The sequence below is a fragment of the Rhincodon typus genome, chromosome 1 (genome assembly GCF_021869965.1).
Source record: "Rhincodon typus isolate 14 chromosome 1, sRhiTyp1.1, whole genome shotgun sequence".
NCBI classification, from domain to species: Eukaryota; Metazoa; Chordata; class Chondrichthyes; order Orectolobiformes; family Rhincodontidae; genus Rhincodon; species Rhincodon typus.
The window spans coordinates 124,843,405-124,857,469 of record NC_063332.1 but is presented as its reverse complement, the minus strand read 5'-3'; the positions used below and the strand labels follow the sequence as shown (position 1 = coordinate 124,857,469).

The 14,065-nt window shown below is 42.6% G+C and overlaps 1 protein-coding gene across 2 annotated transcripts in view; it reads right to left on the bottom strand.

The window, feature by feature from the left end:
- Positions 1-14,065, bottom strand: part of LOC109912422 (sortilin-related VPS10 domain containing receptor 2) — a 367,773-nt gene that overhangs the window by 149,728 nt on the left and 203,980 nt on the right. For both annotated transcript variants that reach the window (XM_048598214.1, XM_048598220.1), the window contains exons 2-3: positions 10,167-10,331; positions 854-927 (exon numbers count right to left, since the gene is read on the bottom strand). In XM_048598214.1, coding sequence (XP_048454171.1) covers positions 854-927; positions 10,167-10,310 — 218 coding nt within the window. In that variant the 5' untranslated portion in view covers positions 10,311-10,331. The remainder of the gene's footprint in view (positions 1-853; positions 928-10,166; positions 10,332-14,065) is intronic.

The following is a 14,065-nucleotide window of genomic DNA, read 5'->3' as shown; positions in this document are numbered from 1 at the left end:
AGCAGACTAGGAGGAACGGGCAGTGTCAGTATCACTGTGGAACAGACAAGGAGGAGCGTGCAGTGTCAGTATCACTGTGAAGCAGATTGGGAAGAATGCGCAATGTCTATAATTTGATATTTAAATCATGTCACATCTGAGAAGACATTTTTCACAACATTTCTTCAAGGGTCTATGATAATTCTTGACCCTTATGTGGCCAACATGATTCCCTTGCATTATCTAGTGAATTGCCTTTCACCTGATAACAAACTGGCTACCTTGCAAAATCTAGGCCAGAGTTAAGGAACTCCTTTCCTGGGAACCCCATCCACATTGTAAACTCCTCCCGATGTGTGGAATCATGTTTTGGGAGGATCCCAGACAAGTGAAGTGGAAGACAAATGCATAGTTCAAATCCGGATCCTGGCCTACCTCACTTCATTATCCATCTACCACAAGTTTGGCCAAATTACTCTGAGATTACCCAAGAAAATGTATAGATTTTCACAGCCATAAAATTTGTAAAAACAGGCTATTTCAGCCATCAGGACTATCAATTCCACCAGTCAGCACAATCACTGACAATAGATAGCAGACTTTTATAACTAAACTCTGTGAGTTAAGAAAAAATGCTTTTGCATCTCTTGCTTTGAAGTCCAGGTTAAATTTCAGTTTAGCACTTTCAGTATCAATTATGATACTTGCTGGAAAAACTTACATAGAAATAAAAATCTCAAGAATTCAGGAAAAAAAGACAATTGCTTCAATTATTGCTCGGATACACTGTATAGGGTGCTATATTTCAGAACATTCAATGTTTTCACACACAATAATGGAAATTATATCTCCAAATAAATAATATGAATCTCACCAATAAAATCGCTCCTTTGTCACTCGTTCCTGCAGTAATTCCCATTTCTTGCCAAGATCAGCAGAAAAATAAAGCTAGAAACAAAGAAAAAACAGATATGTTATCTGGTTTCAGCAGAATAGCTGCATAACAATACATGCTGGTACTGTAGATTACATATTGATAAATGACATTAATATGTCCTTTGACACCTGAGAACTCCTCTTTGTCATCGCGCACCACTATTAGCTTCAGTCTTTAATCTACATGCTGGCATTGTCGACAGACCCTTCCCAAGGAAAACACTTAAAGCTTCTTTATCACACGAGGAAAAGCATCTGGCATTATCACTGGTGTCATATTCAATGTATTCCACAGCGTCATTGACAAAGTTAAACTCAGACAGGTGAATGGCACAGATGGTGGTAAATTCGAGCTTATTCTGTGATCCTGAATACATGGGGGATGTACCTGTAGGAAGTGACAGATGTGCACACACTATTTCTCATAATGTAATCCTCAATGGATGCATGGTTTCGGTGAATCACCCAGAATTATCTTCACAGAATTATCATTTCCACTTAGGTCCAAAAAAATATATTCTTGATGGTGTTTCTTTGTCCTCTGACAGCACCTTGTAGCTTAACTCTTCAAATATCACAAATGAATTTTGTTACTTTCAAGTCAAGTGGATTCTTCAGACGAGACTGATTTGCAGGCCTGACTTTTTTAGCAACAGTGTTTAAAATTAATTTGATCCCCTTTAAAAAATGAACATGGTGAAGAAAGAAAAAGATGACAAGCTTAAAATGTATTTTCTCATTTGTATCTAATATTGGAAATGTAAGCTATGAATGATAAGTGAAAAAAATGTCAGCCAAACAGGAAAACATAATAAAGGGGAGAAATCAGGATGGTATGACAAACAGAATTTTAACTCATTGGGGTTAAAATTCAAGACAGCAAAATATTTTTCACTTCCCTGTACTTGCAGAATTGCTCCAGAACGCATTATAGATTTGGTCCAAACACAAACAAAGGGCTACATTTTTGAAGGTGAGGTGAGGATGGCTTCCCTCGATATTAAAGCAGCTTTTGACTCAGCGTGGCATCAGCAAAATTGATGAATCAGGGGAGAAATTTTCCACTGATGGAAGTCATATCAAGCACAAAGGAAAAGGCTTTGGATTGTTGGAGGCCAAACATTTCAGGCACAGATATTCCTCAGGGTAGTGCTACAGTCCAAGCCATTTTCAGTTGCTTCATTAATCTTCCTGCATCATGAGGCCAGAAATTGGGTTGTTTGCTGTCGATTGCACAGTCTTCAGTTCTAACTGCAACTTTTTAGAGACTGAGGCGGTCCATGCTCACACACAGAAAAGGTCTGGACTTCCAACGGTATTATAATTGTGGAATAACCTGAAATCAAAACTCTACAGGTTAGCTCGATCATCCATACAAGTACTATGTCTAAAAAAAGAGATCAGAGGCTGGGTATTCTGTGGATATGACTTCACCTCGTGATTCCCCGAAGCCTTTCAAAGAACTAGAATGTGCAGGTCAGGAGTGTTATGGAATAACTCACCATTTGTCTAGATGGATGCAGCTATGACAAAACTCAAGGAGTTAAACACCATCCAGGACAAAGCTGCAACCTTGACTGGCAGCCCATCTGCCACTTTAAACACTGACCCTCTCCACCACTTGTACATAGCGCACACCAACTACAAGGCGCACTACAGTAACTCACCAAGACACCTACAACACCACCTTCTAAACGTACAACCTCTGCCATCCAGAGCAACAAGGTCAGCAGATGTATGAAAACACTTACACATGCCAGGTCCCCTCCAAATCACATACCATCCTGACTTGCAAATGTATCATTACTCCTTCATTGTCACCAGGTCAAAATCTTGGAACTCCCTCTCTAACAGCACTGTGGATGTATCTATATCAGATGGACAGCAAAGGTTCATCATTATCTTCTCATAGGCAACAGGTAATAAAACAAATTGCAGCCTTGCTAATGAAGCTCACATTCCAGATATGAATTTTAAAAAAGTTTTTAGAACAGAGAAAAGAGAGAAGATGAGGACATTGATGGATCAGGTTACAGAAGAAGGGTAACAACAAAGGCCAACAAAATATTTAGCTCAATATGATGCTGGCAAAAAGATTGCAATCAGCATGAAGTGTGCAAGAGGCCAGCACCACAAGGTTTCATGCAAAGCTGGGAAATCATTCTTTCCAGCCTGGTGAGGTGGTCAACTCTATTTACATAGTCTGTCCCCAAAATCCCCCAGATTTACCCTGAAGAAGTCAATCACATTGGCCAATCAATCAGAGAAAGGCCAGCCATGTATATGAGGGAAAGAGACAGAGAAAGAGACAAAAAAATCAATCACAGCTTCTGTCTCTCCCATGCTCTTTACTCCACCTTGTCCAATCACAGGTTCTCTCTCACTCTTGCTATTCCTCAAAAGACATTAATATGTGTCCATGATCTGTGGTATTGAGCTGGCATATCTTGCTAAAACATCAAGCAATCTTACAGACCAAACTGGAATACACTGATGGTTCCACTTCAGATAGACTCCAGAAATACAATTGAAGTAATAGATACTTCCAAAGAGGTTAGAGACAAAAAAAACACTGCAGATGCTGGAATCCAAGGTGGACAAACAGGAAGCTTGAAAAACACAGCAAGCCAGGCAGCATTTGGAAGGGAAGGAGAAGTCAATATTTCAGGTATTACCCTTTTTCAGGACTGGATATGGGGCTAGAGGGAGCTGCAGATAAACAGAGGGGTGGAGGACAGCAGAATGTTGGTGATAGGTGGACACCAGTAGTGGGTATGACCTGGTAGGTCAATGGGAGTGTTGAATTCGGTTGGTAGCTGGAATGGAAGGGAGGAGGTGGTAGGTGGAATGAAAAGGAGGAGGCAGGGTTGGAAAGGGAGCCGGGGGATGGGTGGGAAGGTTATTTGAAATTAGAGAACTCAATGTTAAGTCGTCCAGGCTGTAGGGTGCCCAGGCAGAAGGTAAGGTGTTGTTCCTCAAATTTGAGTTCTGATTTACTGTGACACTGGAAGAGGCCGATAATGGACATGTCGGACGGGGATTCAGGCAGGGAGTTGAAATGGGTGGTGACCAGGAGGTTAGGCTGGCCATTTCGGGCTGTGCGACGATGCTTGGCGAGATGGTAACCTAGTCTGCATTTGGTCTCACCGATGTAGGGAAGACCACATCGGGAGCACCGGATGCAGTAGACTAGGTTGGAGGAGATGCAGGTGTAGCTCTGTCTCACCTGGAAGGGCTGTTTAGGGCTCTGGATGGAGGTGAGGGAGGTGGTGTGTGGTCGGGTGTTGCATCTTTTACTGTTACAGGAGAAGTTACCGGGCGGGTTTTCAGTGGTTGGTGGGGAGTGTGGCGTGAACTAAGGCATGGCGAAGGGAATGGTCGTTACGGAAGGCAGACAGGGATGGGGAGTGGAAGATGTTCTATCGTTTGAGGACGATATGTTGGATGCGGAGACTGGTGGGGTGGAAAGTGAGGACAGGGGTTCATTATCTTTATGTTTGGAGGGGTTTTAGAGCTGAGGAGCAGGGAATGGAGGAGGCATGGTGGAGAGCTGTCTGGATGACAGAGGGGGGAAAAGAACGTTGTCTGAAACAGGAAGACATCCAGGATGCTTGGGAGTGGAACGTCTCCTCATCAGAGCAGAAGTGACAGAGGTTGAGGAATTGGGAAAACAGGATGGAGTTTTTTGCAGGATACAGGGTGGGAGGAGGTGTAGTCTCGGTAGCTGTGGGAATCTGTGGGTTTATAGTAAATGTCAGTCTGTAAACTGTCACTGGAAATGGAAACAGTGACTACAAGAAAGGGGAGGGAGGTGTCTGAGATTGACCAAGTGAATTTGAGGGCGGGGTGGAATCTGTTAGTGAAGTCAATGAACTGTTCCAGTTCAGCCTGGGTACAGGTTGCAGCACTGATGCAGTTATCAACGTAACGGCTGAAGAGTTGGGGAACAGTACTGGTGTATGTACTGAAGAGGGACTGTTTGATATAACCGACAAAGAGGCAGGCATAGCTGGGCCGATGCAAGTGGCCATGGCCACTTCCTGGATTTGGAGAAAGTGGGAAGAATTGAGGAAAAGTTATTGAGGGTGAGGACTAATTTGGCGAGGCAGAGGAGGGTATTGGTGGGGTGGGTTGGGGAACTGGATGGGTCTGTTGGAGAGGGAAAAACTGAGGGCCTGCAGGCTATCCACGTGGGGTAGGGACGTGTTCAGGGATTGCATATCCATAATAAAGATGAAGTGCTGGGGGCCAGGAAACTGGAAGTTTCTGAAGAGTTGGAGGGCATGGTTTGTGTCACAGATGTAGGCAGGGAGTGCCTGGGCCAAGGGGGAGGGAATGGAGTTGAGGTAGGAAGAGATGAGTTCGGTGGGGCAGGAGACAATGGGTCAGCTGGCATAGTTGGGCTTGTGGATCTTGGGGAGCAGGTAGAACTGGGCAGTGCAGGACTGGGAGTCTATAAGGCTGGCGGCGGTGGAGGGGAGATCACCAGAGGTGATGAAGTCATGGACAGTGTGGGAGATGGTGACTTGACGGGCCATGGTGGGGTCATGGTTAAGGGGGAGGTAGGACGTGGTGTCAGAGAGTTGGCATTCCGCCTCTGCAATATAGAGGTCTATCCTCCAGACTACCATACCACCGCCCCGTCTTTGTCAGCGGGTTTGATAGTGAAAAGGGGATTGGTGTGGAAAATGTGCAGCACTGCACATTCAGAGGAGGGTGAGGTTGGAGTGGGTGAGGGGGGGGTGGATAAATCAAGGTGGTTGATGTCATGTTGACAGTTCGCAATGAAGAGGTCCAGGGCGGGTAAGAGGCTCTGAAGGGGTATCCAAGTGGAAGAGGAAGGTTGGAGGTGGGAGAAGGGGTCCCCAGAGGGTGGCTGGGAGTCTTTATTGAAGAAAAAGGCATGGAGGTGGAGGCAGCAGAGGAAGAGCTCTATGTTGTGGCGGGCACAGAACATGATGGGGGTGGAGGGGCACGAACGTGACAACTTTACTGAGGATAGACCGTTTAACCTCAGAGAGTTCAAGGTTGGGGGGGATGATGAATATGCAGCAAGGTTCATATGGAGCAGAGACAGAGGTTGAAAGTGAGTTCCTGTGGGCCCCAGTCAATGGTTGTGGAGGCTCGGGTGCTGGACTGGAGCTGGAAGTGATGACTGACTGGAGAGGCCTGGTGCTGGATGAGGTCTGCAGGTGCAAAATGGTGGCTGCAGCATGAGGGGCCTGCAGGTGGCCAGAAATAGGGTGTGAATTTTGTCTAGTGAGTGGGTTCTCTGACTGGAGGTCACTGAATCCAGCCCTAAGAAAAGGCAGGGATGGTTTGATAGAAATGACGGGGAAATCCAAGGTCTGCTGGCAACAAAAATGTCAGTACATCAGTGTCACTTAGCTCAGACAGCCAGAAAGAGGTAGAGACTGACTACCATCAAGTATGTAACAATCTTCAACTTAAACTGAGGAACCTTCCAAATAACTGGTGTATCACACTTGGAAGAAAAGTCTCAACTGTACATTGATACTGGTACTACAACAAGCTTCTACAAAGCTCTAAAATCTCTATATGATTCAAAAAAATCAAATACAAAATGCATACAGAACGCTGAAGGTCAGGAGTGAGTCTGGCATTAGTGGTTGGAACACTGTGAACTACCCATCAGTGCTAAATGCACAGAGCATGATCCTGCAGCCAACCACTTCCAAACATAAAACTGTCAAAAAAGAACTGCTGACAGCATAACTCCGAAGGAAGCTGAGGCCGCAACAGCCTGACGAAGAGTACAAAATTCTTTGTGTCGATGGAATTCCAAACCTTGAAGCATAGTAGCCCTGCCATCAAGACCAAGTCTGAGAGAAGACTGAGGGAAAATGGCAGTGCTTGGACCCGAAGTTGTGCACCAGTTGGAAGCTGCTCAGGTGTGCAGTGAGGACACTGAAGATAGGCTGAGACAAGGGGATAGTATAAGGTTGACTACTGAATGTTGCATGCAATATGGGCCTATTTCATTTATAAATTTGGTTTGGAATTGTTTTTATAGTGTCTTTTATTTTTGCATTATGGCAAACAGGATGATGAGACAGTCAGTGACTGAGGGAAGACAAGGAGAATGAGCCTGTGGCTGAATGGAAAATTGGGTTACAATTAGCAGCATTACACTCTAATGAGTTTTTCATATGCATATTTCATATTCCCTCACAATGGCAAGACTGTACAGCATGCAGCATATCACCATGAATAATGAGATCCACTCAACTGAGTTCTGCAGGCTTCCAGCCATTGGTACTATTGCATTAGCATATCAATTATTGTAGTGATTGGAACGAGGTGGATCTTGTTGACTACGAGATCCTTGATTGGGATTGTTAACCTGGGCCAATCAGGAAAGCCCTGGAAGACCAATATTAACAGGAGATTCGCAGAGCTGTGGTAGATGTCTGATTCGCAGCCACCACCATTCAACACCTGAAAACGGCAGTGTGTACCAGTTGGAGGATGCTCAGGTGTGCGGTGGGATCCTGTCTGTGTGTACCCCTGCTTGGATGGAATTTCACACCGGCCCCAGGATCCCGTACCTCCCCCAGGAGCCTGAGCTACCTCTGGAATTTTATTTTGATGTCCTTTAAGGATGTAAAACGGCGGGTGCTGTACAGACTGGTGCTGCACACCATCCACCTCTTCTCCTTTATCCACCGCCCAAACACACCTTGGCATGCCCATTTGTCACCAGGCAGTGAGCATCCCCAGTGGAGGGCTCTCTATGCGGGGGTCCTCCCTCTTTCCCTCAGGGATCTGGCGTGGAGAGTGTTGTACACGTAACAGCAGTTTGCAGTGGTTCATGGGCTCCCAGCCCAACAGCCTGTTTTGTGGTGCTATGGAATCTGAAGACCACATATATATTGGGTGTGGGTGCTTGCACTCCCTTGTCAGTTACCTCAAAGACCTCCTTTTGTGTTTTTGGTTGCACCTCAGCCCCACACTCCTGAGCTTTGGGTATCCGATGCAGAGGAGAGCAGGCAGGTCAGAGGATCTCCTCATGGGTCTGCTCCTAGGCCTGGCCAAGCTGGCCATTAATAGGCCCAGGCAGTGGGCCATGGAGGGGGTCATTATGGCTGACTGCCTGCCCCTTTTCTGTGGCTACACGTGGGCCTGGGTGTCCCTAGAAAAGGAGCACGTGGTGTGCACCGATGCTCTCGATGCCTTTTGGAAAAGGTAGACACTGTGGAGTGTGAGGTGCTTTATCTCCCCCTCCAATTCCATTTTAATTTGATCCCTACCCTCCCCCTCACTTTTTCATTCACATGGGCATTGCCCCCAGAAGGGCTCTGCTTGCTACTGGTTCTTTGGTCACATGCGTGTGTATCCTGGAGTGGACTATCAATAAAGTTATTTACACATCTGGTGTTTTTACTGTGACTCGCACCTACACACACACACACAAGCAAAAAAAGAGAAATAAAATATATAAACAGGAGATTAGATTCTCCTCAGTTCAGCGGACTTGGTGACAGGATACAGGCCTCTGTGCAGTATTTGTTATCATTCTTTTTCCGATGGCATGGGTCTCATTCTATGCATTTAGTGACCACTTGTGCATTGCAAATGATAATAATGAGCTATATTATCACAGAATAGCCCTTGTTGCCTTTGCTTTGCCATGTGATTAAAATGCAGTGGCCCAACGTATATTCACAATATGAAGACATTGTCATGACTGCTGTGAGAATGCCAGGCAGTGACCACATGATGTGCTGCCTATGGGTTTCACAACAGCTGGAGTTTGAGGGAGTAATATCTCACTTGGCTCTGATACATGGTAGAGTTGCCATGTGCAGGCAGTTAATGGAACCCAGCAACTCGGGTGAACGGGCAAATCTCATGAAATTGCAAGCTGGTTCTTTCTGCTTCTCTCTGGTAAAAGGAAATAACATTATTTTAGGTCTGACTGAATAGACAGCCTCATGGTGTTGCTTATCAATGGTGAATGGCAACCCTGTGATAAATTGCTAATATCATCAGCAACCTAGAAGAAACAAATTTGAATAGTCACAATCATCTTCAAAGTCATTGGCACGGCTGTACTTGCCCTCCACTGAGATTGAAGTCATGGCTACAGTAGTTGACAGATTTTTGCAAGAACTCTCTACTGAACTGCAGAGATCTCAAACATTGTTTCTCATTGCAGTTCAAGTAAGAAAATTGTTCCCTGAGCTCTCTGGGTCAATAAAGCTCTCTCTATTTCCTGCCGCCCCCCCGCCGCCTCATCCTCCTTCCTCTTCTGGCATTAATCTATCTCTCTCAAACACACACACACAAAATAGTGGGCTTTGATGATCACTATGAGCAATGTATTGGACAGTTTTGCTGGGTTAGTAACAGGCAACTCAAGTTTCCTATAATGCACACTGTGATAATGTTTATCCAGTGCTTAAAGGAAAGATAGAAGTGTTGCTGTGAAGAGAGGAATGTGCAAAGACGTGACTATGTCATCAAATCTCAATGACATCTGCTGCTGAGAAAATGATGTTTGTTTATAACTTAAAAAGAAACAAAAGTAAACACATTAGTCTTTGGTACAAAATGAACCTATGGTACCTGCTGCTACAGAAGCTGTCTCGAGTGACAATAATTAGGCAGAATTTGCAGAAAAGGCTGTTAACTGTGCTAGAACTAGGCTATAACCTGACAACACACAAACCAATATCTCTGTGGGTTAGTTTCAAACACAGCAGGAGAGCAAAAATATAAAGATCCCATGCAGCGGTGGGACTCAAAAGACTATAGAATCTTCTGGCTATGTACCGGATAAAATTTGCCACTTTTCTAAGTTTGGACTGAATTCCCAGCTCGAGTACCGGGAGTTACGTTTGCCAACTCTGGCTGAACACATTTTTGGGTTTCATCACATAACTTTTTGTCTTCAGTTACCATCTGTCATCTTCCCAGTATTGGTCACCAGGTCCTTTGTCCTCGCAGGTCACCATCTTCTCTTGCCAAGTGGAAATAGACCCTTCATTTCTCAATTGGATACTTCTTGATACCAAACAGCTATTTTCTCTATTTTCAATACTTAATAGTCACAAAGCAAAAGTATATAAAGAACATTAGATTTTTTTAAAATGTTGGCAGCAGTGTCCTAGAGATTAAGCTTAATTCCTGAACACTCCAGAACAACTCTAAATGGGTAACAACCCCAGTAAGAGTTTGCATTGTTTTTGCACCGTAGCACAACTGATTTATCATACGTGCACACTTACCCAGCCCTCCTTGCTGTACACAAGTAACTTATCTTCCTCTTTCGGGTGAAAAACCAGTGTCTCGAGAGAGAAGGAAATCTGCTGTTTTTGAAAGTTGGCTCCCTCATCTGTGCTCACGAAAAGACTCTGATCACGATCATTCATTGATGAGCTGACAAGGATTACCTTAAATTTAGAAAAAAGAGAAACCTGGTCATTTTTTTGTATCAATAAAAATTGTCTCTTCAGTAAAGAGTTAATTTTCCAACTTTGTAGTATTCTATCAATGGGGAGCCTCAGCACTGCAACTGCATTTTGGAAGGTAGGAATATACCATGCGTGTGTTTCCAACCATTAATGCCAGCAAATCATTTGTAACAGAACATCTGACTTTCTGATATATGTCACCAGAGGATAAGGTTTTACAACAGTCAAAATGCTGCCCTATGCAGCATTCTAACATGGTGCTTTGCAGTGTAGTCGAGGCCTTTATGTATTAAGAGAATGTTAGAAGGCAAGGAATATGGGACGAAAACAAGAAAAACTTGTATATGGATCATGCTGTTAACTTAGCAAAAATGTCCCAAAATGTAATTTGGGAGCAATTATCAAACTAAACAGGTGTACAAAGGCTTGGTCAAAGGGGTAGTTTTTAACATACTCCTTAAAGGAGAAGGTAGAGGTTGTTTAGCAGAGAGATTTAAGTAAGGAATGCTGGAGCTTAGGGTTCGGACAGTTAAAGGCATGCCCACCAATAGTGGGGAAAAGAAAATCCAGGATGTACAGGAAGCCAGAATTCAGGAATACACATATCTCAAAGAGGTTGAGGTTTTGAAAGCAAGAATGAACATTTTAAAATCAGGTGGGAGCCCTGTAAATCAGCAAATGAAGGGGATGATGTGTGAATAGGACTTGGTGCAAGGTTATAAATTGGTATCAGAGTTTTGGTGAGTTTAAGATCACAGGTAGTGGGGGGGATTCCTGACAGGCATGTGTTAGAACAGGCAAGTCTAAAGCTAACACTGACTTAAGTTTGTGGCGTCACTTCTCTATTTTGCGCATCTACTTGAGTCAATAAATACTTGAGATAAAAGAACAGCCTGCAGATCCATTCTTAGATTTACGTCAAAGCAATTCCAAAACTAGTACTAGCAACTCACTTTCTGCTCAATTATAACCCATTCTAAACTCATTCTTTCCCAGCCTACATGGAAACTATGTTGACACAGTACTCATTAAATTCTAATATAAGGACAGCTAAAATTTGGTACTCAGCGTGAGGCTTGATCTTGTAGTCCTCCATAGACAGCAATCAGAAGGTTAGTGAAAAAAAAACAAGAGATACCACAAATGCATATTGTTGCTGGCAATGGGTATGTGTAAAATTAATAGGCCAGGATTGAGATCATCTTTCATTGGGGCAACATCACCTCATTCTCGATGCTCTCCCAAAACTGAATAGTTCACTATCTAGGGTCAGACACTGATGAAGAATGTGAGGGTGACATCATATCTCAGCAAAAGGCAGCATCTTAAATGCAGGATGAGCACATCCAAGTTAAATGTAATATCCTGAAATTTCATTGAAGTCCTCCCAATCTCCCTCCACAAATACAGTGGAAGATTTTATCAATCTTCTTCCAAAGTGACAGCAAGAGACTTGAACAATCTATGTAGAAATTTCAGACAATTTCATTTATGACAGACTATAACCGAAGTTTAAAAATTTCAAAACGTCAGAGAGCTCGATTAGGTTTAATAATACCAAACAGATTTTTCCCAGTTTCCAGCTTTTAATATCAGACAATAAGATTTACCTAAAAATTCAAAACTAAATTTGTAATGATTTGAATATATTGCAAAAAGACCACTCTACTTTCTACAGATGTCCCACAGCACAGAGTGTTATTGAAATTCATGTCTTCCCATCTGTGCTGCAATGCCTTAGGTATTTCTCTGTACGTCTGCTGTGAGAGCATTTTTTTTGACGCCGATCAGAAGCACTCACACCTGAAGTACAACTTACAATTAAACAAACAGCTTTGACAGTATTCTAATGCGTTAGTTCAGGTTATTAAAAGCACGCATTGTAACCTACACACGGAAAGAGCCTCAGGTTGTCTGTTATATTAATCTTATCCATAAATCATTCATCTGAGACAATGCCCTTTAAACAAAAGCAAATAGAAACATGCTTTGTAAAAGTGCAGCTATCCATATGGAATACTAATTCTTGAAATCGAACCAGTAATTTATTGTGCGTTAAGTAGCATACTGTGAAAAGTACAATTTGCTACCCAAGCTCTGAGGAATGTCTTTCACATTTTGAAGTCTGTGCAAATCCATCAGTTAATTTACATCAATTTCTCAGAGGGCTTCAGTCTGCACAAAATATGAAGGCTGCAAATAGACTTGAGTAAAGTTAGCAATGTAATTAACTTTAATGTATTTCAGCACCTCCAGATCTCTATAAACCTATGAATTACAGCCTGTTTGTTTCAATTATTTTGTTGAATTAGTTAACATCTTACTGAATATTTGCACAGGCCAGTAAAAATCCAAATTAGATTTGCTATCAGTAAGTAACATGAATTTTTACCAAGACATTTTCTTCCTCTGTTCTTCATGGATTGCACTTGTTACTATAAAGTGACTCAAGCAAAGTTGATCAGGTAGCTGTAACCGTCTCCAAAGATAATGATGGTAGTGAATAATTGACAGAGACAGGGAGGTGTCAGTTAAGCAGGCTTTTCCCTCTCTTTGGTCTGGCCTTATCACTTGCAGTTTGATTAAGAGGCAAAAATATACAATATCAAAGGCCAGTATGAAACAATCTGACATAAACCTCTCAATTTCTTTGTATACACTATTGAGGCTGGATGCTGTACCATGCAATGAACACATAAAATGATTATTTCCTGTGCTGATAGGAGCAGGCCACATACAATTAGCAAAAGGTTGAACCCATACCTGCCATTATTCAGCAGTCAGGCAAATGCATACCAATTTTGAGAGGGGATGTAAGACAAATTGGTGCCAGATGAAGCAGTTATGTTTAATCATAGAGAAGTCATCAGAGAATACCCTAAGCAAGATAATGATGAACTACAACCATAACAGTAACTTCTCCCCGTGGCAGGATATTGAAATTACAGCATTACAAGTTCACATTACCAATTTCCATTAAAACTGTAGAGACAGGAATGAATAATGGAAAATATGGGCATAAAGCAAATGCAGATGAATGGCTTTTAATATATGATAGCTGTTTATTTGAAGGCTGGCCTTTATCCAGTTTCAATTACTAGTCTGAACTTGCTTTATGCATTATGCTTATGGTATTCATCTGGCAGCTATACACTGGAAAAATCTGATTCCTGTCAAGTAAATCTTGATGATAAGTTTTTATTCATTAATTTTAAGCTTTTCTCAAGCTATCACTTTGTAACTGTTCTAACAGTGAAGTAATAAAATCAGCAAACAGCAAATTAGTGCTGATACATAACCCCAGCAGCACAGATGTGACATACTGACTGACACATTGTCGAACACATTCTAAATGGTTAACTTCAACAGAAGGAACCGATGCAAACGATTAATACTGTAAACACAAACACGGCGTCCCCAGCAACAAAGAAAAGTACACCAAAAGCTATCCTCAAAGAAAATAAAAACTTCAGAAACATCAAAATAGTCTTTGTTTTTGATACCAGTTTGTAGCATGTAAGGTAAGCTTCATGAATATATATTTAAGAATCTATATTGAGATAGACATTATTAACTGCTGGAAAGCTAAGAAAGAGAACAGATCAGTGATTAAGCTCAAGCCGGAAATATTTGGGACTGCAGTGTAATCCTTTATCACGTGGACATGTCCTAGTAGATATTACCCTTGACATGAGCCTCAAATAAGATTGTAG